The sequence below is a fragment of the Brachyhypopomus gauderio genome, chromosome 2, assembly GCF_052324685.1.
Source record: "Brachyhypopomus gauderio isolate BG-103 chromosome 2, BGAUD_0.2, whole genome shotgun sequence".
NCBI classification, from domain to species: domain Eukaryota; kingdom Metazoa; phylum Chordata; class Actinopteri; order Gymnotiformes; family Hypopomidae; genus Brachyhypopomus; species Brachyhypopomus gauderio.
In genome coordinates this window covers 36,093,161-36,120,485 of record NC_135212.1, presented here as the reverse complement: position 1 = coordinate 36,120,485, position 27,325 = coordinate 36,093,161, and the positions used below count along the sequence as shown (strand labels likewise).

General features: G+C 43.4%; 1 protein-coding gene and 1 long non-coding RNA gene across 3 annotated transcripts in view; one reads left to right on the top strand and one right to left on the bottom strand.

Moving 5' to 3' along the window:
- LOC143501640 (uncharacterized) overlaps positions 1–18,733 on the top strand; it is a 23,959-nt gene extending 5,226 nt beyond the window's left edge. The window contains exons 2-4 of the long non-coding RNA XR_013126979.1: positions 5,630–5,700; positions 18,180–18,271; positions 18,513–18,733. This is a non-coding gene — a long non-coding RNA (uncharacterized LOC143501640). The remainder of the gene's footprint in view (positions 1–5,629; positions 5,701–18,179; positions 18,272–18,512) is intronic.
- On the bottom strand, positions 789–27,325 carry LOC143501614 (collagen and calcium-binding EGF domain-containing protein 1-like). 2 transcript variants are annotated; one of them, XM_076995019.1, is made up of 11 exons: positions 26,984–27,325; positions 25,773–25,853; positions 6,909–6,961; positions 6,577–6,711; positions 6,172–6,309; positions 5,622–5,764; positions 5,400–5,520; positions 5,143–5,282; positions 4,942–4,977; positions 4,825–4,860; positions 789–2,474 (listed from the first exon to the last, which is right to left on the bottom strand). In XM_076995019.1, the coding sequence occupies exons 1-11, from the start codon at positions 27,094–27,096 to the stop codon at positions 2,289–2,291; spliced, it is 1,182 nt and encodes a 393-aa protein (XP_076851134.1). In that variant the 5' UTR covers positions 27,097–27,325; the 3' UTR covers positions 789–2,288. The 2 variants fall into 2 exon arrangements, with proteins under 2 accessions (XP_076851134.1, XP_076851135.1); XM_076995020.1 differs by lacking the exon at positions 789–2,474 and adding an exon at positions 3,209–4,160.

Sequence of the window (27,325 nt, the reverse complement as noted above, 5' to 3'; positions counted from 1 at the left end):
ATAACAAGCTTGTATCAACTGAGACCTGTCTCCAAAGTATCATTTGGCAATGACAAAACTTATGGCCAAACTAAAAAAACATGCATCAGTTTGACACTTGTGAAAGTCTTGTGACACTAGTTCGTTGTCCTAACCTTAAAAAGCTAGTGCAGAGCTTGGTGTTCTCTTCCAACACACCAGATGCTCAGAAGGTCCTGAACATTCTGAGGTTCCGTCATCCCAGTGCTAATGAGGAGTTGTGTTAAAAACAGTGAACATCTGTAGACAGATCAGACATAAGGTCAAGGCTGGTAGGTCTGAGCTAGAGGTTGTCCTGCTGAAAAACCGATCATTTGTCTTGCCTTAGATCTTCAGTTTGGGAGATGATTTCCTGATATTTTGTCTCCCTCTCCTGGATGAAATATGACTGTTCACTCCTCCTAGTCATTTTGATTTTAACAGTGTGCCATAACTGATTCACCTTATTAACTTGACTGAACAAAATGTACAAGGTCTTGCTTAATTAGCATAGTCATTATTATGTTCACTCAGGCATCCCTGATTCACTAAATTCTCAGTGGCCATAATGCCTGTAGAGCAGCAGAAACCATTAGAAGCAGACGAAGGACAGGATGAGCAGTAGATGAGTAGTGCTTGGTTTCTAAGGCTCTATGTAATGCCACAGTGAGGATCAACAGTGTTTGACAGTCACTCTTATCCAGGGGCCCATATTTACTGAGCATTGTGGTGCATGTAGCAGAGAGGAAGAGTGCAGTGGAGGTTATGGATGAAACATGACACTAGCTTTGATGGATGTATTTATTCAAGGTTCAGAAGAAGTTCTGATATTGCAATAAAACAGCTTTACTTATTATTGCTTTACAAATTATCATAGGATGCGTCATGCTGCGCAAAGTTCAGGCACCCATGTGCACACGCACACACACACACACACACACACACACACCAGGGGCGGACTGGGGAGAAAAAGTGGTCCGGGAGTTCCTGACAGACTGGCCCACTATATATATATATGTGTATATATATATATGTATATGTGTGTGTATACTGTATATGAATCTATACATGGCATGTAGTGTATATGACGGCGTTTATTGTCATATGGACAATATTAATTCCAGCAATAATATGATTACAAAGCCACATAGTGGCTTTTAAATAGTCCACCATAAGACCACCAAACAAGTTGTTAAATAGTCCATAAGACAACCAAACAAGTTGTTTTACGCAAAGTGCATCCTAAAGAACAACCTACAACTCTAACGTGGGTATTTCTTCCTCTTACCTATTTGTGGTGGTTAGTTTTAATCTAAGAATTTCAATAGCTTTAAAAAAACAGTGCACAGTGCTCTGCATTGAAGACCGCCACTTGCGTCCGTGTTAACCGTGTTAAGGTAATTTGCCTTAGACGTTGCAGAGGCGACAGCAGTACATTTAAAATAACATGTTATCTACAATTTAAACTGCTGTATGTTTTCGTAGTCCGGCCCGTATTTTCTGGGACAGGTTTTTTTTCTGATCTCCGCTGCATAGGCTACTGTCAGCCCGCACCAGCTGGCCCAGTCCGCGGCCGCGGTCCAACTCGTTCATGTGTTTACAGGCTCAGACCGCGGCCGCGCTGAGCAGGTTAGTCTGACTGGAGCGGGGGAGGTATTAACACCGTTAAACAGCAGCGTGACTACGGGCCGGGGCCGCAGTGCGCGGCAGTGGCTCCTCCACGGGCTGAGTTAAACCACCGGCGGCCCACCGGTCCACTAACCCATCGGCCCACCGGGGAAATCCCCGGTAGCAATGTATGCCAGTCCGCCCCTCACACACACACACACACACACACACACACACACACACACACACACACACACACACACACACACAGGGATGCTGTTATGACCTCATACCCCGCTAAGTGACCTCCAAGAAGACTCCTTTACTCCACCATAAGCCAACATACCACATTAAAAAACGTTAAAAAAACATGTGTGCAAAAGTACATGAATGCATGCCACACGTATGTTACACCAGAGCAGGAAACGGTGACAGTGGTGTGAGATGTCGTTTTTCTGCAGCCTTATTTTCTCTTCTCTAGCTACAGTTCATCCAAGGACTAGGAGTAGGACTTGGACTAGAACTAGGTCATCTTACCTTCTTGTACAGTTTCAATGGCTTTCAAGTCCAAAGTTTTTGTTATGACGACAAAGTTTAGCTTTTAGGACCTTGACAGTTGATGGGGACCGCCCCTATATTTCAGACTGACAGGTCACGTTGCTGCTGGTATCTCTCCAAGGTAGTCACATATTGTGCATTGGCTCTTGTCCTGAACCCCAATAGTCAAGTTCCGCCTCCTCCAAGGCATTTGGGGGCGTGTCCAGGGACAGCTCCCCCCTTCTCCCAAAAACTTTCTCTTGCAGTTCGATGATGTCATGACGAATGTCTGCCATCATTAGTAAGAGGAAGTCAAAAGAACCTGGGGGACCCTAGGGCAGAAGCACGTCATATCAAGTCCAGCTCTGTGACTTATGACAACTGTCTGCTTTAATGAAATCAGATGGTTTGAGCTGCTTTTACATTACATAGCTGTGCAACTAGATCGACACTGCTAACCAAAGTAACTGGAGCTAGGCTAACTGGAACTAGATTAACTGGAGCTAAGTTAATATGTAGGTCTGTTTTAGCACTAGACTAACTTGAGCTATGCTAGCTGGAGCTAGTCTAACTTAGGCTAGATTAACATAGAGCTGTTTTGGTTCTAGGTTAATTGGTCTTTAGCTGTTGCTATAAGTTAGAAATCACATGCAACTTACTATTAGCTATTAAAATGCACTGAAAAACACCTGCTAGCTATCAGCTTCTAGCCACATGTTCCTAGCTACCTGGCTAACAGCCTGTCAATTCTGTTAATGCCAGATTTAAGATACATTAAACTATCAAAAATACAAACAAAATTACATTACATTACATTACTACGTTCTAAATACAAACTGTATTCAAAATAGGTGAAAAAATGCTAATTCTACCATAATTAAATGTGTATATATATATATATATATATATATATATATATATATATATATATATATATATATATATATATATATATATATATATACCAAACCAACAGACATGAAAGTCTGACCAGCCCACAGTAGTGAAATAAAGCCACATTGACAGAAACACTCAAGAAAAAATGACTATTTCACACAAGGTGTCAGGTAGGTTAATTTAGAGGAAGTGAAGCCTGATGGCATGCTAGAGCTAAAGTATAGAACAGGTATCACCAAATGGCGGACCGCGGTCCGGACCCGAACACCGTCCTGTCCGGACCCAATCACATTCCTGATTAACTGGATACGGACCCAAATGCCAAAAAAATTTTAACGGGAGACTATATTTTAAACCGGAGAATTTATTTTCAGACGAGTGTTACGTTCACCACCCATTTGAGTGTTACGAACATATACTTCATAAACAAAAATAAAAAACAAACATGATTAACACACACTAGCCTAAAATGAGACACAGAGAGAGTGTATCAGTCTCAACAGTAAGCACTAGGGATGTATATCTTCACCACTAAGCTAGATTCGATACACATCTCGATACACTGCCAGCGATGCGATATAACTGCGATACTCTGAAACCCCTTGTCGATACGATGTGATACAAATCACTCCTGTTCACGATATGATGTGATTCAAAAATGATTGGTAACGATATGACTTATTATATGAGGATTCGGTTTGATAAGTGATCATTCGATACAGTTAGTTGAGGTTTGAGGATGTATTGGCCTAACCCATCAGTTTTCTTAACTCAATAGCACAATTCTACTTTACTCTCTATTAACATAGTGAATATTATGATCTGCAACACTACTGTCTGCTAGACTTACGAGGGGGTAGCGGCCGCAGAGATGTCCACACCCTGCCGTCTTTTCATGTGTGTTGCCAGGTTCGTTGTGCTACTAACGTATTTGATAGCCCCACGGCATTGTTTGCAGATTGCGTGCGTCTTGTCAAGTTGACCACATCGCTTAAAAAACTCGAAATATTGCCACACGTTTGATTTGTGTGTCTTTTTTGGTGCCTTAAATATCTTTGTCGTTGCTATGCTCTCATTTCCCTCCATCTTTGTTGTGTACGTCTGTGTGTTTGCGTCAGTACCTGAAGACACGATGGTGCATTTATGTTGCCTCGAAAAAAAAAGAAATAAATTTAAAAAAATATATATGTTGCCTCTGAAAATGTTAGAATAAGGAATAGATACTGGAAAACAAAACACCCAATTTAATCATGGTATTTGCCGATGCAAAAAGGCTAGAGGCGATGCATCGTGAATTCGCCCGCAAATTAAACCCGATGCACGTTGAATCTACCGGTGCAGTCGAATCGCAGACATGTGTATCGAATCACCGATGTGAATCGGTGAATCTCCACATCCCTAGTAAGCACCATTCAACCTGTCCCCAAGCACTAAGAACTGTGTTGCCAACCACGCACTATAAAAACACTGCCCTCTACTGGCTAAACATGTTAGAACTTATACACATTTGTATATAATAACGGTATTAGGTTATAGGCCTAGCCTACTATTATCTTGCAAGCGTTTGTGTCCTCAACAGCATACATGTAAATATGAGATAGGAAACTGAGCAAACTACGCCTTCATTTGTATTTAACTGCTTGTCTTTACATGTGACATGTACAGACTTAATGTCGATTCAGCACAATGATTAAACGGCATCCCACTGCTATGAGGGGAGGAATCTGATCCTAGATCAGTGTTTATTAGGCATATCGATCCCTAGAAGCCAATGGATGTACTTACTGGGGGGCCCTTGGGTCCAGGAGGACCTCTGTCGCCCTGTGATGAAAAGATAACACAGAAAACAGTCACCTACTGATTTACATTCACATTATAAGCTGTTTTTAAAAACAAACACACCTTAAATCCATCTTTTCCAGGTGCTCCTGGTGGTCCCTGTGGAAGTAGGTGTGTGTGGGAGTGTCATGTAAGGAAGGCTAGATGAGCTGAACACTACACCCCGCAGGGCACACAGGCATCAGGAAATCAACAACCACACCACCAAGACTTTATGTACATTTCTTATATGTTACAAGAAATAAGATCAACTGCAGAGCTTACCACAGGGCCTCTGCGTCCCCGCTTGGTGTGTTTGAGGTCTGACTGGGGGCCCATAGGGCCCATGTCCCCCCTGGGGCCCTGGCTGCCCGGCTGGCCCCTGGCTCCTGACTCCCCTTTCTGTCCAGGAGAGCCTGGGGGTCCTACCAGTATTAGAGTCCCAGTCAGAACTAGAAGCATCCAGGCTGTCAGTCGAGTGCCTTTTAAAAAATGCTAGCTTGGAGAATAAAATGAGAGAGACGGACAAAACTGCATTGTACCAGGCAAGCCTGGGGGTCCAGGTGCCCCTGGGGGACCCAGGGCGATGTGGCTATCAGAACTTTTACCCAGCCTACCAGGAGGTGGTTTTTCACTGCTGTTATCTAGGCCATGGGACAGCACCTACAAGCAAGACAAAGCATGGAAGGTCCAGGATCAGTGTGTGTGCATGCATGTGTGTGTGTGTTTGTACAACCAGTTCTGTGGGTTAACATTTGCATTACCTGCCCAGGTGAGGGGGCGTGTCCGAGGCGAAGTTTCAGCTGCTGGAGGCTGGTTCTTATCTTCATGATGTCTGGGCAGGTGAGAGAGCAGGAGCCAGCACTCATCTGAGTTTCTGACTTACCTGCAGAGCCCGACAGAGAGACTACACACACATACACACACACACACACACACACCCACATGCGCGCCTGTTACGGGCTACTATAACACACACACTCCTGTTACGGGCCACTATAACACACACCTGTTACGGGCTACTATAATACACACATGCACACAAGTCTGTTACGGGCCACTCTAAGACACACACACATGCGTGTTACAGGCCACTATAACACACACACGCCGGCCACTCCAAGACACACACACACACACACACACACACACACACACACACACACACACACACACACACACACACACACATACACACGCCGGCCACTCCAAGACACACACACAAACACACACCTGTTATGGGCCACTATAACAGATACAGGAAACAAATGCAGTTTTAGTCTCTTCATGCACATCCAACACACACACACTCACGGTTGTGTGCAGGTACACAGGAGCGTTGGTCTGGAGACAGTGTGTACCCAGCACTACAGAGACAGCGAAAACTGCCAGGGGTGTTTTCACACACATGTTCACACACTGTGCCATTGGACTCCTCACATTCATCCACGTCTGAGACACAGAGACAGACAGACAGAGAACAAGAGGGGACGAGAGACAGTGAGTGAGCAGTTATTAAAGACATCAAAAATAGCTATAGAAAATAATATTAAATTTATTTGCATTGATGCTCATTTATGTGTTACATAATCATTCTGATATTTTAGAAGTTATTTAAGGTAGCCTATTTGTTGTCATGGAAATTGTCAAGGAACTAAATGAACACAACAAACAAACCAAACAACAACAATAAAAACTCGCCAAAATGAAAGCTCCTACCTAAGCAGTATGGGTGCAGGTGCTGTCGATGTCTGTCCCGATCAAAGCGATAGCCCTGGTAACACGTACACACCACCCGACCAAAGTTGTCTGTACACTGCTGTTCGCATGGAGAGCCAGCACACACATCTATGCCTGCAGACGTTAGAATGGTTAGACGTGTCCTTATCTAGTGTCGATAAGGAACAACTATTGCATGTCCAAAGTGTTTTCAGACTATATAATTAAATGAATAAATAAAAAAAATTTAAAAACACAATACATAAATAAATGAATTGGAAAAGTGATTCACTTAAAGTAAAAAAAAAACACAAATGCAGGATTTTACCTACTTTCTGGTATGCACTGTCCCATCACAAACCTGAAACCTTTACAGCACTTCCTCCTGAGAGAGAGGAGAGAGATGGAGAGAGATAGAGAGAAAGATAGATGGGGAGAGAGAGAGATGGAGAGAGATAGAGAGAAAGATAGATGGGGAGAGAGAGAGATGGGAGATATAGAGAGGGGGGATTATATGCCTTTCATTTCTGTTGAGACAACACAGCAAAGCAAAAGCAACAAACATGTGCTCAGCTGGCAGCTCTTCCTGAACAGATGCATCATGGGACTGCATTATTAAACTGAGGTCAAATGTGTCTTTCAGAGCACCAAGCCAACATCAACCCAAACACTTACATTCCTGTGGAGTGATGCAAAAAATCCTGTTAAATCAGTTTTTCATGTTCCTCAAAACAAATCATTACTCCTTCATTACAATGTCTCATTTGCACGGGTAAATATGACATCTGTATGTGACTGGAAGCAACTCACACCTCATCACGACTAAATGAGAGAGAGAGAGAGAAAATAGGATTCCTAAACATTTTCCATTTAAAGATTCCACACTCAAAATTTATCTTTATACACTTTGGTAGATTTTTCAGACCATGTTTCACATCACAAATAATTTTACGTGTATTATTTAAATAAAATGTAAATATTGCAAGTTATATTCAGACTATGTATGATATAGGCTACTGTATATTATGCATAAAAATACCCCATATTTTTAAAGTTGAAAATGACAAGCAAGCAAAATGTTAGCCGATGAAATACATATATGCTTGCCATACATGAAAAGACTTTTCACCCCTTTTCATAGTTGCAGACAAATTTCCATTGTCAAAATAAATTAATAAAATCCTGAGAGTCTTGCTAGTTGGGACATGCTCCTGTCATCACGATCATTTGGTGTACGGTGGTCAGGACAGATCTTTTAGAATATTAATTCTGCCTGGTTTAATATTATCATAAGATTTTAGTCTTGGCTCAGGCAAATAGTAACACATCACCGTCAACAACCAGTAGGTGAGTTCCCTGCAGAAGCAGCGAGGCGGGTATGGCAGTGTCTCTGGTGGCAGCGAGGCGGGTATGGCAGTGTTTCTGGTGGCAGCGAGGCGGGTATGGCAGTGTTTCTGGTGGCAGCGAGGCGGGTATGGCAGTGTCTCCGGTGGCAGCGAGGCGGGTATGGCAGTGTTTCTGGTGGCAGCGAGGCGGGTATGGCAGTGTCTCTGGTGGCAGCGAGGCGGGTATGGCAGTGTCTCTGGTGGCAGCGAGGCGGGTATGGCAGTGTCTCTGGTGGCAGCGAGGCGGGTATGGCAGTGTCTCTGGTGGCAGCGAGGCGGGTATGGCAGTGTCTCTGGTGGCAGTGAGGCGGGTATGGCAGTGTCTCTGGTGGCAGTGGAGAGACGTGGAGGACACTCCGTCCAGGCCGTGGAAGGAGCGCTAAGCGCGTCCATGAGTTTTCTGTTTGTGGCTGTTTTTGAGATCCAGCACACCAGGATAACTGTGGCCAAAAGCTGCCTGTGTTTCTGCTCCACTGCTCAACAGTTTCTCTTGTAAATTTCCAACAGAAGCGTGAAGGAAAAATAATCTCCAAGGGAACTGAGTTGCACAGTGACCCTGCAGATCCCCAGGAATCATTGTCTGCGTCTACACTGACTTTAGATGTGATATGTTTAGTCTCTTAAAGGCTTTTCAAATTATTCTAGTGCACTCTCTTCACTGTATTCATGTTTAGGTACACTTTTATTTATAAGGCCATGCTTGGATTACTACCCTCGTATATCTGTACCTTAATCACACAGAGAAGTGTTGATGCCTATGATCTGCGTTCCAATGAACATTTGCTACTCTCTATTCCCTATGTCCGCACCGAAATTGGAAAAAGGTCCTTCACCTTCTCTGCCCCTTCTTCATGGAACACTTTGCAAAAGGATTGGAAAATTACAGAACTGATCACATTAAAATACTTTAAAGCCAGACTGAGAGCAGTTGAGACAGCCTCCCTCACATGCACCTGTTTTAGTTAATTTATTAGGGTTCACACACACATAGTGTGGGAACCCTATTGTAATTGCTGGTATTTTTCTTATTAGGGTTCACACACACAGTGTGGGAACCCTATTGTAATTGCTGGTATTTTTCTTATTTTTCTTCTTATTCTTTTGCCCATTTTTTGACATAAAATGCATCGTGCAGCCTAGACCGTAATGCCTAGAAAACCCAATCTTGGCAAAAAGGTTCAGTTAACTCCAAGGACCAGATTCCCATACAGGGACCCAAATTGGCCTGATGGTGGCGCTATAGCAGACCATATTGACTTTTTGTCCATATCTCCTACACCGTAGGTCCTAGAACCAAAATTCCAGTTCCTATGCATTCCTTGACTAAATTCAATAGGACAATTAATATACAACCATTAAGCTCCGCCCACTTAGATTTCGAGTTAATTTGCATAATGTGCAAAATCACACACATCTTTGAGCGCGAACTAGTCCCTGGATTTTTCACAGACATGCACATATGTGGTATCAAAACGTTCAGAAGAGTCTGAACTTTAAAATGTATCCAACAAAAATGCTAATTTCTTCACTACCTAGTCAGTATAAGCCAATCAAATGAGGGGGCGTAAATTCAATAGTAAATTTTGCGCATATGGAGCTCTAACTTAAGAAAACTTGCATGTAATGAGATGGCACTTCACAGACAGCTTCCGTGTGAGGGTCTGGGGCAGCTCGCAGAGGTTGCCATACCTCACCTGCTAGGGGGCGCTATAACATGCAAAAATTTGCCCCATGCACTCAGATTGGCCGATCCACATGAAACTTGACAGACATCATCTATGGGCCTCTGGGAACCAGGTCCTAAAGCAGACATGCCATACTTCCAAAATGGCTGACGTAATCGGCCAATCAGTGATCGGCACGCGTTTGACAGGCTTTCCATTGGTCGATCTGCACGAAACCTCTTGGGTGTGGACAAGTGCACGCCCCCTATGACATAATCCAGCCGGGTGTCGATTGGCCACTGGGGGGCGCTATTGCAAAAAAAGCAAGTGTATCCCCTACATAATTCCACTTGGGAACATGCAATTGGACTCTTTTGATTCCTTGCAGTAGTGCGAACAACTTTCCCATTACAAGTCCTATTAAAAAATGCACAGTTTATTTACAGTTAATAACAGTTTGAAATCATCACTTTTCATACTGCTCCTAGGATTTTCATACTATCATGTCAAGCAAAGTCTTATAATACTCTACAGAGTGTGAAATCAAAAAACAATCCAAAGATTTTGGATTTGAGGACACTTATACCTGCTAAATATTTTTTTAATGGACAGCATCGATACATATAATATTCATATTCTTAAAGCTCTTTCATATTTTATCCAATTCTGACCAAAATGCACAAGCCCATTAAGAATCCCATCCTGAACAAATTTGTCAAGTTTCATCTAAATCGGTTATCGTATGGCTCTACAGTGCAGTATTATATACAATGCATAAAAATGCATGTAAAGTCCCTCTGTCACCTTCTCCTTCTCACACGCACGCAGCCTGAAACTCACACTCTCAGTCTCTCTCACACTCTCACCCACATTCCCCCTCCCATCTCTGTGCCCTAAGTAAACATTGCTCTGGCTACCTAGATCTCTCTGTGTCTATTAACCAGGCACACACACATACAGGCGCAAGCAGGCCTTCCTATAGCATTCACAATGACACTTCCCTAGCCATACCCACCCATATCTTAGTGACTAACACATGCTCATACAAACTGATATTTGGCTTCTTTTTTGTCTCTCTCTCACACAAACACACAGACACACACACCTTTATACCTATATGTACAGTTGTGATCAAATTTATTCAACCCCCACTGAAATAAAGTGTTTTGGCCAGTTTGACATTGATTTTGATCATTTCAGTCATCTTATTTACAGTTATATCAAAGAGGCACTTATAAATTAGACAAACATAACATAATATTTATGATGGAATAACCACAAATGTCTTTACTGTGCTCACATCATTATCAGTTTTATTCAACCCCCTAGTGACATTATTTTTTAGTACTTAGTACAACATCCTTTTCCAGTTATGACAGCTTTCAAGCGTGAAGCATAGCTTGACACAAGTGTCTTGCAGCGACCTATGGGTATCTTAGCCCATTCTTCATGGGCAAAAGCCTCCAGTTCAGTCACATTCTTAGGCTTGCGCACTGCAACTGCCTTCTTTAGGTCCCACCAGAGGTTCTCAATTGGATTTAAGTCTGGTGATTGCGATGGCCACTCTAGAATGTTCCAGCCTTTCATGTTCAACCATGCTCTAGTGGACTTGGATGTGTGCTTCGGATCATTGTCCTGTTGGAAGGTCCAACATCTCCCAAGCCGCAGGTTTGTGACTGACTCCATCACATTTTCCTCCAAGATCTCCTGGTACTGAAGGGAATTCATGGTACCCTGCACACGTTGAAGCTTTCCTGTACCATTAGAAGCAAAACAGCCCCAAAGCATAATTGACCCCCCGCCATGCTTCACAGTAGGCAAGGTGTTCTTTTGTTCATAAGCCTGGTTCTTCCTTCTCCAAACATAGCGCTGGTCCATTGTCCCAAACAGTTCTAATTTAGTTTCCAAAACCTGTTCCAAAACCTTTGTGGCTTGTCCACATGACTTTTGGCATACTGCAGTCGACTTTTCTTGTTCTTTGGAGTCAGCAAGGGGGTGCGTCTGGGCGTTCTGGCATGGAGGTCTTCGTTATGCAGTGCGTGCCTTATTGTCTGAGCTGAAACTTCAGTGCCCACATCTGACAGGTCTTTTTTCAGTTCCTTAGCAGTCACGCGGGGATTTTTCTCCACATTACGCTTCAGGTAGCGCACAGCAGTCGCGGTCAGGATCTTCTTTCTGCCACGACCAGGTAACGTTTCCACTGTGCCCTTTAACTTGAACTTGCGAATGATACTTCCGATAGTGTCTCTTGGAATATTTAACAACTTCGCAATCTTTTTATATCCATTGCCATTCTTGTGAAGAGCAATAACCTCTTCTCTTGTCTTCTGGGACCATTCTCTTGCCTTCACCATGCTTGGAAACACACCAGTAGATGTCTAGAAGGAGCTGAGTATCATAGTCCTTTTAAATCTGCCTAATTGGTGCTTATCATGCTTGATTGCTGCTCGTTGACATCCACAGATGTTTTCAATACCTGATAGAAAACACTGGAATGAACCTCTGTTCTTAGGAGTGGTAGTCGTAAAGGGGTTGAATAATTGTGTCAATGAAGAAATCACAAAAAGGCCATTTAATACTTTATGACAAAAAAAATTGATGCTATCTTAGTTGCATTTAGTTCTTTAACAAGTCCTTGTAAGATTTCATTATGAACACAATTACAAATGTGCACTGAATTCCATAAAACCCTTCGCAGCATTGGGGGTTGAATAAATTTGATCACAACTGTATGTATAGTTTCTATGTATACTTATGTATGTATGTATTAGTATATGTTGTCATAGTTTGAGTACATACACTACCACACACACACACACACACACACACACTTCTACCTAAATGTATGTATAGTTTGTATGCATATTTGTCCAGTCATAACAGTCATGTCAGTCCAGTCATGTCAGTCATGTCAGTCCAGTCATATCAGTCATGTCAGTCCAGTCATGTCAGACATAAGTCAAGTCAGTCATATCAGTCATGTCATGTCACTCATTCCAGTTATGTCAGTCATATCAGTCATGTTACTTTTGTTCATCATGCCAGTCATGTCATTTCAGTCATATCAGTTATGTCAGTCATGCCAGTCATGTCAGTCATGTTATGGCAGGCTTTGCAGACTACATTCATACTTTGAATACACGGGCAGTCATGTTAGGCGTGCAAGGTGTGCAAGGAGTGAATTAACAAAGCATAGTCTCTGGCTCCCTCAATCTCTCTCTGTTGGTGATATACAGGCCCAATCATGTATGGACACATGCAGGCCTTCCTATATTGTTCACATAGATGCAGCCCTAGCCAGATGTGCTATTTCTGTGTCTCCCTTTCTGAGACACGCAGATGTCATCACACACTATCTGTAGAGCACACACTGGCCAAACCCAAACAGCTTCTTTTCACTTTTAGGTCTAAAGGACCTTTTGGCCTTCCTTTTGCCTATTGAGGCCAAAATATGCCTATTTGTGTGTGAACCCGCCAATCGCCGCTTGCGGCTATATTTTTTCTTATTCTTTGTCCCATTTTTTGACCTAAAACACATTGTGCAGCCTAGACCGTAATGCCTAGAAACCCCAAACTTGGCAAAAAGGTTCAGTTAACTCCAAGGACCAGATTCCCATACAGGGACCCAAATTGGCCTGATGGTGGCGCTATAGCAGACCACATTGACTTTTTGTCCATATCTCCTACACCGTAGGTCCTAGAACCAAAATTCCAGTTCCTATACATTCCTTGACTAAATTCAATAGGACAATTAATATACAACCATTAAGCTCCGCCCACTTAGATTTCGAGTTAATTTGCATAATGTGCAAAATCACACACATCTTTGAGCGCGAACTAGTCCCTGGATTTTTCACATACATGCACATATGTGGTATCAAAACGTTCAGAAGAGTCTGAACTTTAAAATGTATCCAACAAAAATGCTAATTTCTTCACTACCTAGTCAGTATAAGCCAATCAAATGAGGTGGCGTAAATTCAATAGTAAATTTTGCACATATGGAGCTCTAACTTAAGAAAACTTGCATGTAATGAGATGGCACTTCACAGACAGCTTCCCTGTGAGGGTCTGGGGCAGCTCGCAGAGGTTGCCATACCTCACCTGCTAGGGGGCGCTATAACATGCAAAAATTTGCCCCATGCACTCAGATTGGCCGATCCACATGAAACTTGGCAGACATCATCTATGGGCCTCTGGGAACCAGGTCCTAAAGCAGACATGCCATACTTCCAAAATGGCTGACGTAATCGGCCAATCAGTGATTGGCACGCGTTTGACAGGCTTACCATTGGTCGATCTGCACAAAACCTCTTGGGTGTGTACAAGTGCACGCCCCCTATGACATAATCCAGCCGGGTGTCGATTGGCCACTGGGGGGCGCTATTGCAAAAAAAGCGAGTATATCCCCTACATAATTCCACTTGGGAACATGCAATTGGACTCTTTTGATTCCTTGCAGTAGTGCGAACAACTTTCCCATTACATGTCCTATTAAAAAATGCAGTTTATTTACAGTTAATAATAGTTTGAAATCATCACTTTTCATACTGCTCCTAGGATTTTCATACTATCATGTCAAGCAAAGTCTTATAATACTCTACAGAGTGTGAAATCAAAAAACAATCCAAAGATTTTGGATTTGAGGACACTTATACCTGCTAAATATTTTTTTAATGGACAGCGTCAATACATATAATATTCATATTCTTAAAGCTCTTTCATATTTTATCCAATTCTGACCAAAATGCACAAGCCCATTCAGAATCCCATCCTGAACAAATTTGTCAAGTTTCATCTAAATCGGTTATCGTATGGCTCTACAGTGCAGCATTATATACAATGCATAAAAATGCATGTAAAGTCCCTCTGTCACCTTCTCCTTCTCACACGCACGCAAGCTGAAACTCACACTCTCAGTCTCTCTCACACTCTCACCCACATTCCCCCTCCCATCTCTGTGCCCTAAGTATACTTATGTATGTATGTATTAGTATATGTTGTCATAGTTTGAGTACATACACTACCACACACACACACACACTTCTACCTAAATGTATGTATAGTTTGTATGCATATCTGTCCAGTCATAACAGTCATGTCAGTCCAGTCATGTCAGTCATTTCAGTCCAGTCATATCAGTCATGTCAGTCCAGTCATGTCAGACATAAGTCATGTCAGTCTTATCAGTCATGTCATTACAGTGATGCCAGTCATGTCACTCATTCCAGTTATGTCAGTCATATCAGTCATATTACTTTTGTTCATCATGCCAGTGATGTCATTTCAGTCATGCCAGTCATATCAGTTATGTCAGTCATGCCAGTCATGTCAGTCATGTTATGGCAGGCTTTGCAGACTACATTCATATTTTGAATACACGGGCAGTCATGTTAGGTGTGCAAGGTGTGCAAGGAGTGAATTAACAAAGCATAGTCTCTGGCACCCTCAATCTCTCTCTCTCTGTAATATACAGGCCCAATCATGTATAGACACATTCAGGCCTTCCTATACTGTTCACATAGATGCAGCCCTAGCCAGATGTGCTATTTCTGTGTCTCCCTTTCTGACACACGCAGATGTCATCACACACTATCTGTAGAGCACACACTGGCCAAACCCAAACAGCTTCTTTTCACTTTTAGGTCTAAAGGACCTTTTGGGCTTCCTTTTGCCTATTGAGGCCAAAATATGCCTATTTGTGTGTGAACCCGCCAATCGCCGCTTGCGGCTATATTTTGTAATTTTATTTGTTGGTTGTAACTGTATTGCTGTTGTTACATCTTGGACAGGGCTCCCTTGGAAAAGAGGTTCTTAATCTTAATGGGATTTTTTCCCTGGTAAAATAAAGTTTAAATAAAAAATTTTTTAAAATAGATTTCTGATGACATACTCATATCATAGACATTGCTGCATTTTCTATCAAAATAATGTGTTTAAGGTATGGCTCAATCCGAAATGTACTTAAGCAGTAGGCACTAGATTTCAATGCAGTACGTCCTGCTCAACCGTTAAAGCAGTGTGTTCTTTCAGTAGGCGACTGGGCAGTATGCATACGACTTTGGACATAGTACGTCCACCATGTTACTTATGTCATATGACATGACGTCACACGATCACAGTTAAATGCTCCAGCTGAATCATGGGATAGGACAGTGTGCTGCCATTGCATACGTTCAAATGGCTCCTGATTCAATAAGCCATCTGGGTACTTTTCACTTAGTGTTTAATGCATACTATGTATTTGGACATACTACCTTTTATCGCGTACTGCTTTGGCGTACTGTATATGAGGGAAGTACGGAATTTTAGACGGAGCCATTGTTTTTACAGCCGACAACAACAAACTGATTTTGGCTTGTGCTCTCTGACGCAGCCGTATGGCTGGGCTGGACACGGCTTGAGAGGAAAGAAAGAAATAATGGACCATCACTACTGCTTCATGTGGAAACTGGTTGAGATGCATCTTTGTGCAAGGTTCCTCTATTTCACCCAAGCTAACTGAGCCAAACTGGGGTTCAGCAGATGATTCATTTGGACCTGACTGATATGCTGAAAAAAGTTGTTTACCAAACTTAGCAAACCTGTTTTCTTCACACGGTGCCTTTCAATATGAATTCAAGTGAGTATGCACTTGATGATAGGTGGATGCGTTCACATGATTCAGCGTTTAAGCTGCACGTTACATAGCTAAAAATACAAATACAAAATAGAAAAATGAAAAACAAATACATAAAAAAAACTATCAATTCATTTTTTCAATTTGTTCATATATATATATATATAAATTCATATATATATATATATATATATATATATATATATATATATATATATATATATATATATATATATATATATATATATATATATATTAGAATTGGGACAATAGTCTAGGAACACCAATTTTTCCTGGACAAAGCACAAATCAACAAACTTCCATATTGCATAGGAACATAGGAACAGGAAAAGCAGAGAGAGAGAGAGAGAGAGAGAGAGAGAGAGCGAGAGAGAGAGAGAGAACAGTAAAAGAGGGTCTTCCAAGAAGAAGGTGTCTACCAAGTGAATGTAGCAGTTTTTTTAACACAAGTTCCTCCCAAATGAGTTTTATTCTCTCTCTCTCAAACAATGAAGATTGTTACTCAAAAACATTGCTTCATCTGGCTCTAATTATTTCACTTTATAGCTTAATATTAACATTGAAAGGAGGCAGAATGTGCATGCTTGTGAATGTTTGCATGCGTGTGTTTGTACGTGCATGTACATGTGTGTATGTGCTTGTAGTCGCACGTGCATGTGTGTGTGTGTGTGTGTGTGTGTGTGTGTGTGTGTGTGTGTGTGTGTGTGTGTGTGTGCATTTGGGTTTTCTGGCATTTTGGCTCCCTTTACAGCAGGACAACCTAATGAAAAACAGATGCACATGTCCTTGTCTAACATGGGGACAGTGGAACTCAGAGGACAGGGGGACTCAGAGGACAGGGGGACTCAGAGGACAGGGGGACTCAGAGGACAGGGGGACTCAGAGGACAGGGGGACTCAGAGGACAGGGGGACTCAGAGTACAGCGGACAGGGCAGCAGAAACTTCAGGTGGCATAGATCATCTACACTAATAAAGCTCATAAAATAAAGTCCAGTTATTTGCATGACCCAAGATTTGGGTAACATTTACATGCCGGGGGGTGGTGGGGTGATTATGTGATTATGCTTTGTTTTTGTTGTCTGGTAATGCAGGCTTGATTTATTTAGCCATTAGAAACTGGAAGGTGCAGTCATATCCATATGCATTTCTTTTTCATATTTTTTATTAATGTGCTGTGCTCTGTGTGTATATGTGTGTGTGTGTGTGTGTGTGTGTGTGTGTGTGTCTGTGTGTGTGTGTGTGTGCCTGTGTGTGTGTGCCTATGTGTGTGTGCCCGTGTGTGTGTGTATATGACAGAATAAACACAGTAATGTTTCCATTCACAGTTAGGCTGCCATAATGCATTAGATGCTCTATCCTACTAACAAACTTAAAATGACCAGAGGTCAAAATTTGGGTTGCCAGGTGTTGCACATGAGCTCACAGGCCTACGTGCTCTCAAATGTACAAAACGCATGAGACCCTCTGTTTAAAAACTGAAACTGACCAGAGCTGAACGTTTAGGCTGTCAGATCATCCACATGAGAATAAATATCTTCATACTTCTGTCAGTTTAAATGGGAATTTTCCTGTTAAACATATTAGAAACAGATACTGAAGAAGATCACAGCAAAAAAACAGGCTAAACTGAGTTTCCCCACACATCTGGACCTGCAGGGCAACAGAACCACATGGTTTAGTTATTGGCCTACATTGCTGGTCTGGGAGGGCTACCAGTCAGTGTGGTTTCCTCTGGTCTAACTCACGTGCTCATCCACTGCTCTGTGAAGCAGTGCAATGCACGGGTCCACCCTCTGTCCACCCCCTGTACACCCCTGTCCACCCTCTGTCCACCCCCTGTACACCCCTGTCCACTCTCTGTCCACCCTCTGTTGACCTCCTGTGTCTTCTAGCAGGCATTTATATCTCCCCAGGTGTGGCGGTGTGACCCACATGTTCACCGCGGAAACAGATGTGAGGGGGCACAACCGAGGAGATGTAGACAATTGAGAAGAGAAATGTGGAGGTGAGGGGTGGAGCTGGAGGGGTGGAGGTGAGGGGTGGAGCGTGTCAGGAACCACAGCCACAGGTCAGCGACCTGAAAACAAACCAGGACAAGAGAAGGACTGTGTCCTGGATCTTCTCCACTGCTTCCTCATTGCTATTTGTGTGTGTGTGTGTGTGTGTGTGTGTGTGTGTGTGTGTGTGTGTGTGTGTGTGTGTGAAGGCCCTCCTTGTGTTTATTTGGTCTGTCTGTGCTCTTCCAGGTCCCACCCTCAGGGGAAAAAAGAAGCTGAGAGACTCTCACCACACGGGCAAGAGGGCCACAACCCCCTCTATCCCTCCAGTCCTCCAACCATCCATTCATCCATCAATACCTCCATCCCATCAGTGTATTCATTGTAATGACAGTTATTCCATCTTTGTTTTGCTCTATCTTCATCTCTGTCGCTGATCTGTTATTTCAGGAAGTACTTTACAAACTCATCATGACATCAGCAGATCCAATTTCTGATTAAATTCAGATTAAACTGTATAACATATCTACAAAATGTGTTCTAATATATGAAATCTTGAATAAAACATTAACCTTGAATTTAAGTTACATTTATTTACAATTTAAATTTAATTGAATTCTGTGTAATTTATGTGGACTGAATATGAAATGATATATTTTATACATTTTTCTTTTTCAGTTTTATTACATGTGTCAGAGTTTTCAGAGTTTTACTTTTTTATGGTTCTGTTTTTTTAGAATGTTGCAGAAAAGTTTTCTGGGATTTGTAGTGATGTTTTTACAGCATAAGAGCTTAATTTTTATCATCACTTGTAAGTAAACGTTTACTCGAAGCGCTTTGTTTTGAGATCATCTGCAACTGCCCACAACTGAAAGATCTCTGGTTCACAGTGGGAGAAGTGCAGAAGTAGCTGAGCCCTGGTGATCTCTGTAGCTCTCACGATGTCATGGCGTGATGGAGCAGGTGGAGCGTGATTGGCTGTTCGCAGAAAGGATACAGGAAGTCTCACCATTGGTGATGTAGCTTCTACATGTGATTTCATACTCTAGAAATCAAACTAGGCCCTGCTAAGTCCTTCTTCTTAAAAAATTACCTACAAAATGTCTCATGTTTCAGGGAGATTAAAACATCAGACTCACATGAGGATTGTATACACACTACCTGCTGTAAAACAGTTACATTTGATCAAGGTTATGGAGACACAAGATGAAAGTCAGTGCAGCTGAGCCGTTCACATCAGCTCTGACCATGACTGATGTGTTAAACCCGCGAGGCAAGGTCATGACCCTGTTAATCCTGCTGTCACTGGAATGTGGCTCTCATCAAAACACAACACACACAACACACTCTCACACACAGACACCCATGATGGATGGAGAGAGACCGATGAATGAAGGAACTGGGAGGCTGGATCAAAGACAGCATCCCAGTAGTGGGAACAACGTGGGGAGTGATGGACAGTCCGGAGAACCAGTAAGTGTTTTGTTCTGTGTGAGCACTGGAGTGTACAAATGAATAACAGATCACCAGAGAGAAGACGTCTAAACTCTTTAATGACAACTCAGTCACACACACACACACACACACACACACACACACACACACACACACACACATGCATGTGCCCTTGATTACTCATAATGAGGATGACTTCATACATGATGCCACTCAAAAGCTAATGAAGATTCACACCACACATATTTACCTCTAACCACGTTTACCACACGTCTACATCACACCATGTTTACCAAACACCTACCTCACAAAACATTTACCACACGTCTACATCACACCATGTTTACCAAACACCTACCTCACAAAACATTTACCACACGTCTACATCACACCATGTTTACCAAACATCTACCTCACAAAACATTTACCACACGCCTACCTCACACCACGTTTACCAAACATCGACCACTCACCACATTTACCATCATCTACCTCACACCATGTTTACTACATATCATCCTCTCTTTAGATAACAAATGCAATTAAACCACTGGAACTGATGCAGGAAATGTTTGACCCTAAATACATATTATAGATCAGCATTCAGACAGCAGATCTGAAATGCAAAATAATGAAAGAGCCAACAAACACACACACACACACACACACACACATACACACACATCTGGTCTTCATCTCAACACTATTGCATATTCAGCTGATTCTAACAGCACTCCACCTCAGTGACAGATGTAATAGCTGGAGTGAGGAGTCTGGCAATGCTACAGGTCTGGCAGTGCGACAGGTTTAGCGGTGCGACAGGTCTGCCGATGTGACAGGTCTGGCAATGTGAGAGACACTTCAAGATTAAGAGTGAAACATCCCTGGCAGCGAAAGAATAAGAGCTCCACCAGTGATGATGTGTGAGTTACAACCGATCTGCTGGCAAGACACCGAAGCAGTCTGATGACTAATCAGTAAAATGTGAAGATCCTGTAATACAAGTTCAGACTTAGTGGGGGTTTGTTTACCATTGCTGCTTCTGCTAAGTAGAGCAAATGGCATTAATTAGGGAGAGAGAAATGGAACACAAGAAGTTCCAGAATGAGAAAGGTCTGGGGAACTTCTGAACACTCTCTGGTCCACTCAACACCTTCTGGCTTCTCACATGAAGAAGTCTCTGCACATCACCCACGGTGCCCGAGTCGGTCCACCATGTGAGACACCCCATAAACCCACATAAACGCCTGGACATCAGCGGCTGGCAGCTCCACAGTTTCCACTTCCTGTCCGGAGAGCCTAACAGGAGAGCCTCCCGCTTTTACGCAACCCCCCCTGCCAGGAAGAGGCACTGGTGAGGAGGGCAGCCAGCTTCACTTCAACTGCATTAACCATCATTCACGGCACAGAGGGAGGGGGGGCTTTTCCTGAGGCTCCCTCAGGCCTCCCGCACGCCGGACGTATTCTCACACTCCCTCCGACCTTTAACAAGCATGCGGATATGCTGGGGGACGAGGGTGGGAAACAGCAGCGGGGGGTTGGGTGGGTCCACAGAAGAAGTGGGTGCTAAAAAATAATGTAGTAAAACCACGTGGATCACAAACAGAGAGGTGGTGGAGGTAGAGGGGGGGTGTTATTGTCTACACCCTCCCTGGAGTCAGAGGACACCAAAGACACTGTAGAAGTTTAAATGTCTTCAAATTACAAAGGCACAAAGCCTTCATACCACCCCCACACTCCCAAACCTGCAGTGCTGAGACTCCCAGCCTCTCTCTACACAACAAAAATTCCCAGCATGCAGTGCTGATGGCAGGAGGTAGGAGGTACCGGAGAGAGGACTGTGGGTAAGGAGGAGGAGCTCCTCTGTTCCAGAACTGCAAAATGAGATACCTGCTTCATCACCGCCCCAAACCCACGAAACTGTAACCTCAGCCCTGATGTGTCCGAAAAAAAGATGGACAATAAATTTAAGCACAACAGTTCAGAGAAATTAAGCCATCAGAGGCTGAGAAAGGTTTACTATACATTCCACATCCCATCTGGACAGAAATGGGGAATTCCACTGGCCACAGACACACACACACACACACACACACACACACACACACACACACACACACACACACACACACACACACACACACACACACACACACACACACACAAATGTCTGATCTTACAACAAGCAAGATGGACAAAATATTTACTACTGACATACCCTTCCTAATAACTGATGTGGCAATGTAAAGCTTTCTATCCTGTACGGAGACAGTAAGAGTCTCCAGGGCCACATCCGCCTGTCATCTGTCCACCTTGAATACTTAAACAAGCTTTTTTGGGAGTTCCACTAAGTCAGAAGAGCTGTAGGACGTAGACGGTGGAGACTGGAAGGTTTGGATAACTGCTATGCTACTACGTCTAGACGGGCAGGCGGCTCCTACAAAGAACAAAATGACGCAGTGAATTATAGAGGAAATCCCATCAGGCCAGCGCACCATTCAACACATGCTGAACACAGAGGCCATCATGTTGGGACTGCTCCCTCAGCTAACGCTGCTCAGCGGTAATGAGATGTCAACGAGAACGAGACATCAAACTGCTGGTCTCGCTACAGCTGGTATTATATTAAACTGAAAGACCACTGAGAAATAGAAGTCTTTCTCTGCGCTGCGTTAGAAGAGACTCACAACTCAAACACAGCTAAAACACTCTTTTAGAGAAATTCAGTTAATGTTTTCACTTAGAAAATCTTTGTAGTCTTTTGTAAACTTTTTTAGATAAGTATGTGCAGTGTGATGACCGGTGTTAAAATAATCTCTCATACTACAGATTGTTATTTATTGAGTGTTTTCGAAGCTCCTGCTCTACATCAGAGTCCTGTGGTTGATGTAAATTATCTCACATTTAAGATGAAACTGCCGTTACTCAGAAGTCTTTCTATGAGCTGCACGCCAAGACAAACTCCCATGTCACATTATGAGACTTTTATTCAGCTGCTCTTGTGAGCTTTAGAGAATCTGGCACGGTCTGATTAAAATAAACACACCGTGCAACTTAATGAATTAATGCAAAATATCATATAGTATATTTCTCTCTCTCTCTCTCTCTCTTTCTATCCCCCTCTCTCTCTCTGTCTCCTTGTCTCTCTCCCTCCCTATTTTTTCAAGTCCCTCTCTCCTCCCTCTCTCCTCTCTGAATGCTTTATCACCAGAGTCATGATGTCAGAAAATAATTTTTTCATTCTTTAGGTTCTGTGCTGTGGTTGGCTGTGTTTTTGACTCTGTGGAAGTGTGTACTCATGCAAGACACTCATGCAGGACACTCATGCAGGACACTCATGCAGGACACTCATGCAGGACACTTATGGAGGACACTCATGCAGGACACTCATGGAGGACACTCATGCAAGACACTCATGCAGGACACTCATGGAGGACACTTATGGAGGACACTCATGGAGGACACTCATGGAGGACACTCATGCAAACACTGGCTTTGAAAATGGTTTTGGTGCACAAAACATTAAAGGCATCCAAGAAGCCAAACTCTCTCCCTCTCTCTTTCTCCCTCTCTCTCTCTCTCTCTCTCTCTCTCTCTCTCTCTCTCTTTCTCTCTCTCTCTCACTCTCTCTTTTACTCTCTTTCTCTCTCCTGCTCTTACTCACTCTCTCTCATACACATTGTCTCTCTCATTATCAGAAAGGCAGCACAGCTGAGCTCACAAACACATACACACACACACACACACACACACACACACACACACACACACACACACACACACACACACACACACACACATACACACACACACACACACACACAGAATAAAGAAACATATGAAGTATGCGTGTTTGGCTTGGCTACAAATGCTCTCAACCCCATAACACACTGGATGAGATGGGTCTCTGGTTCTTCCTTGGCCCCACAGACCATGCAACAGGGTGACAGAGCTGGACACAGCTCGCAACATCTCCCCATGTCCTCCCTGACTGTCTCACTCTCTCACAGGGCTTTTTTTTATTCAGACATCTCTCGTGATTATCAGTGAGTCTGGAAGAAGGTGAGGTAATGAGGTGATACATGGCAGTTAACTGTTTGAGAGAGGTGGGGGAGGGGAGAGTAAGAAAGACAGAAAGTGATCATGAGACCACAAGCCGTCATCCACGCGTCCCGAGCGGACTGAAGGAGACGTAACTGGTGGTCTGGAGTTGCGCCTGACAGTAAGCAGACTGGCTTCCTCTGGCTAACATCTCACTTGAGCTGGAACACAAGGAGGAGGGGGAGACGAGGGGGAGACGAGGGGGAGACGAGGGGGAGCAGAGGGGGAGACGAGGGGGAGCGGAGGGGAGATGAGGGGGAGACGAGGGGGAGCGGAGGGGAGATGAGGGATAGGAGGGGGAGAGGAGTGGGAGAAGAGGGGAGAAGAGGGGAGATGAGGGGGAGACGAGGGGGAGCGGAGGGGAGATGAGGGGTAGGAGGGGGAGAGGAGTGGGAGAAGAGGGGAGAAGAGGGGAGATGAGGGGGAGACGAGGGGGAGCGGAGGGGAGATGAGGGGTAGGAGGGGGAGAGGAGTGGGAGAAGAGGGGAGATGAGGGGAGATGAGGGGGAGAGGAGGTGGAGATGAGGGGTAGGAGGGGGAGAGGAGTGGGAGAAGAGGGGAGATGAGGGGAGATGAGGGGGAGAGGAGGTGGAGAGGAGGTGGAGAGGAGGGGGAGAGGAGAAGGGAGCAGAGAGTGCTGTGGTCCTGCTTTCATCTCTACTCCTGAATCACGTCTTGGATGATGTAACATCTGCACTTACATGTGGATGATTTTGTGCGCTTAAGGGAGTCCCACCTCTGACCTCCTGGAACAGGGTCAGTCCTTGTGACTGTGACCAGCTGATGCGAGAGCGCCATCGTTCCCACAACAATACCAAAATCAGACGCTTGGAGGGAAGAGGATGAGCTCACGTCTCACAGCTTCTCTTATGTCTCACACCTTCTCTCACATCTCACATCTCACACCCTCTCTCACACCCTCTCTCATGTCTCACACTTTCTCTTATATCTCACACCCTCTCTTATATCTCTCACCCTCTCTCACGTCTCACACCCTCTCTCACGTCTCACACCCTCTCTTACATCTCACACCCTCTCTCACGTCTCACACCCTCTCTTACATCTCTCACCCTCTCTCACATCTCACACCTTCTCTCAGGTCTCACACCCTTTCTTACGTCTCACATTCTCTCTCTCATCTCACACCCTCTCTCATGTCTCACACTCTCTCTCACATCTCACACCCTCTCTTACATCTGACACCCTCTCTTATATATCACACTGTTGCTCACGCCTCTCACACTCTCTTATATCTCACACTGTCTCTCACATCTCACACCCTTTCTTACATATCACACACTCTCTTAAGTCTCACACCCTCTCTTATATCTCACACTGTATCTCACGTCTCATGCCCTCCCTAATGTATTTCACTGCTAACATGCAGGTTGTTCCTAATCCACTTGGATGTGCAAGCAAAGCATATTTTGCAGCTCAAAGCCTTCACACTTTCACACTTTAATTAAAATGGAGGACCAAGAGCAGTTAGCTAAATGTCCACAACACCAACAAGGTGTAAAATAAACATGTTTGTCAGAAGATGAGGTATGAGTTGTGTTTGTCATAGGATGAGGTGTGAGGTGTGTATGTCAGAGTATGAGGTGTGAGGTGTGTTTTTCAGAAGATGAGGTGCGAGATGGGTATATCAAAAATAAGGTGTATATTTCAGACGATAAGGTATAGCAAATAATTTCATTTTATTTTATTTTAGCCATACAATACACAGGCCACAGTGTGCAGCAGCTGAAGTCTTTGTTTCTCAAACCAGGAGATTTAGGGAGAATTAGGGACAGGAGACACTGGTAGAGTTAGAGACAGAAGACACTAGGAGAATGAGAGACAGAAGACACTGGTAGAGTTAGAGACAGAAGACACTGGGAGAATGAGAGACAGAAGACACTGGTAGAGTTAGAGACAGGACACACTGGTAAAGTTAGGCAGGATGGGTCTTACCTGAGACAGGTGGCGGTTTGGCCTCCAGTTCTGGTACAAGGGTATTCCACTGTTATGATTTTATTTTCTGGACATTCCTCCCTGACACACACACATGCACACACATTATATATATATATATGCACCTCCATTGATTTTATGGGGTATGGATACAGGAGTCCAGAACATACACATTTATAAATTGTCTATTGTCTTTATGTATTATGTCTGTACTCATCTGTTCAAGATTGGGGGTGTAACACATATTTATATAGGCTAACATATTACATTACTTCATGTAAAATTTTAGTTTATCATAAAGTTCATGGGAGAGAGAGAGAGAGAGAGAGAGAGAGAGAGAGAGAGAGAGAGAGAGAGAGAGAGAGAGAGAGAGAGAGAGAGAGAGAGAGAGAGAGAGAGAGAAGAGAGAGCTGTTAAACTTTACAGTAATGATGAGCTGGTTTGATAAAAATAATCTAACTCAAAACGCGACGGGGTGCGACTACAGCCCCCATTTTTACAGCGCAACTACACTGTATCAGTCCGTATATTCCAAAGAGCAGCGACGTCGTTAATTGTGACGGACAAATTGTTGCTATGAATGTTTCAGTGATTAATTCGTGATACTATAAATGTTTCATGTATTTTTTAATTAAAGCTGCAAGTGAATGTTTCCAGTTCGTTCGACTGCTATGCTAAGGCAAATGCTCAGATAGGACAAGATAAACAAAATTAGTATTAATTCATTAAAAACGTAATTACAACAATAACGCAGCAAAATCAATTGTACTAATAAAAATAGATGTTTTAGTGTTTGGTAGATTATTTAAAGATCAGTCTTTATCACTAATACCCTTTAAAAATAAAAACTAAGCCCAATCTATCTGCAGGAGACATGCATTTGTTCAGTGCAAACTGTTCAGGAGATTAATATGTATCCTCAGATTTGTAAATGAATTTGTAAAGAATTTCAATTGAAGCTTGTAGCTGCTAAGTGTAGATTGTAATCGCTGCAAGGTTTGGACATCCATAACAAGACGGTGGATCAAAGCGCTCTTATCTAACCCTAACCCTAGATTTAGGAAGAGTATTACTAGGTTGTGCGTCTGATGTCAGTGCTGGGTTATAGCCTAGTCAAAGTCACAGGACGTGCTTAGTTGACTGGACGTCAATAATGCTGTTCAGCCATAAACGACGTTTGAAATCCCGTGAGATTCCAGACGCGCACTTACCTGCTGATGTCAGCTTCATCCCACGCGATCACAGCACCGACGCTGCTTGTCCGAAGGAAAACAGAGCAGAAGACCGCAAGTGCGGAGAGCGTCGCGCAGTAAACCCCAGACATTTCCCTCGATGGTTGCAATCACTTCCAGAAAAACGCAGAGGGAATCTTACATGGTCAGGGCTTTATAGGTGCATTTTGGAAAACCTGGAATGAACGGATCTGTTATGGTCCTAAAGTTTGTTTAGAAAGTCGGTGTTTGTACCCCTCACACGCGCAGGACAGGCTAAAGCATCCGATCCCCTTCCGCGGATTTGGATAGATTTGCCGTCGCGTCGTGACGACGGAGGGA

What these genes read in the sequence shown, in the direction of transcription:
- LOC143501614 (XM_076995019.1), bottom strand. Translation starts at nt 27,096, where the DNA reads ATGTCTGGGGTTTACTGCGCGACGCTCTCCGCACTTGCGGTCTTCTGC. An exon ending in CAAACCGCCACCTGTCTCAG is followed by an intron (nt 6,962 to 25,772) that starts GTAAGACCCATC and finishes CCTCTCTCTCAG; the next exon opens with GAGGAAGTGCTGTAAAGGTT. An exon ending in GGGGACGCAGAGGCCCTGTG is followed by an intron (nt 4,978 to 5,142) that starts GTAAGCTCTGCA and finishes CTACTTCCACAG; the next exon opens with GGACCACCAGGAGCACCTGG.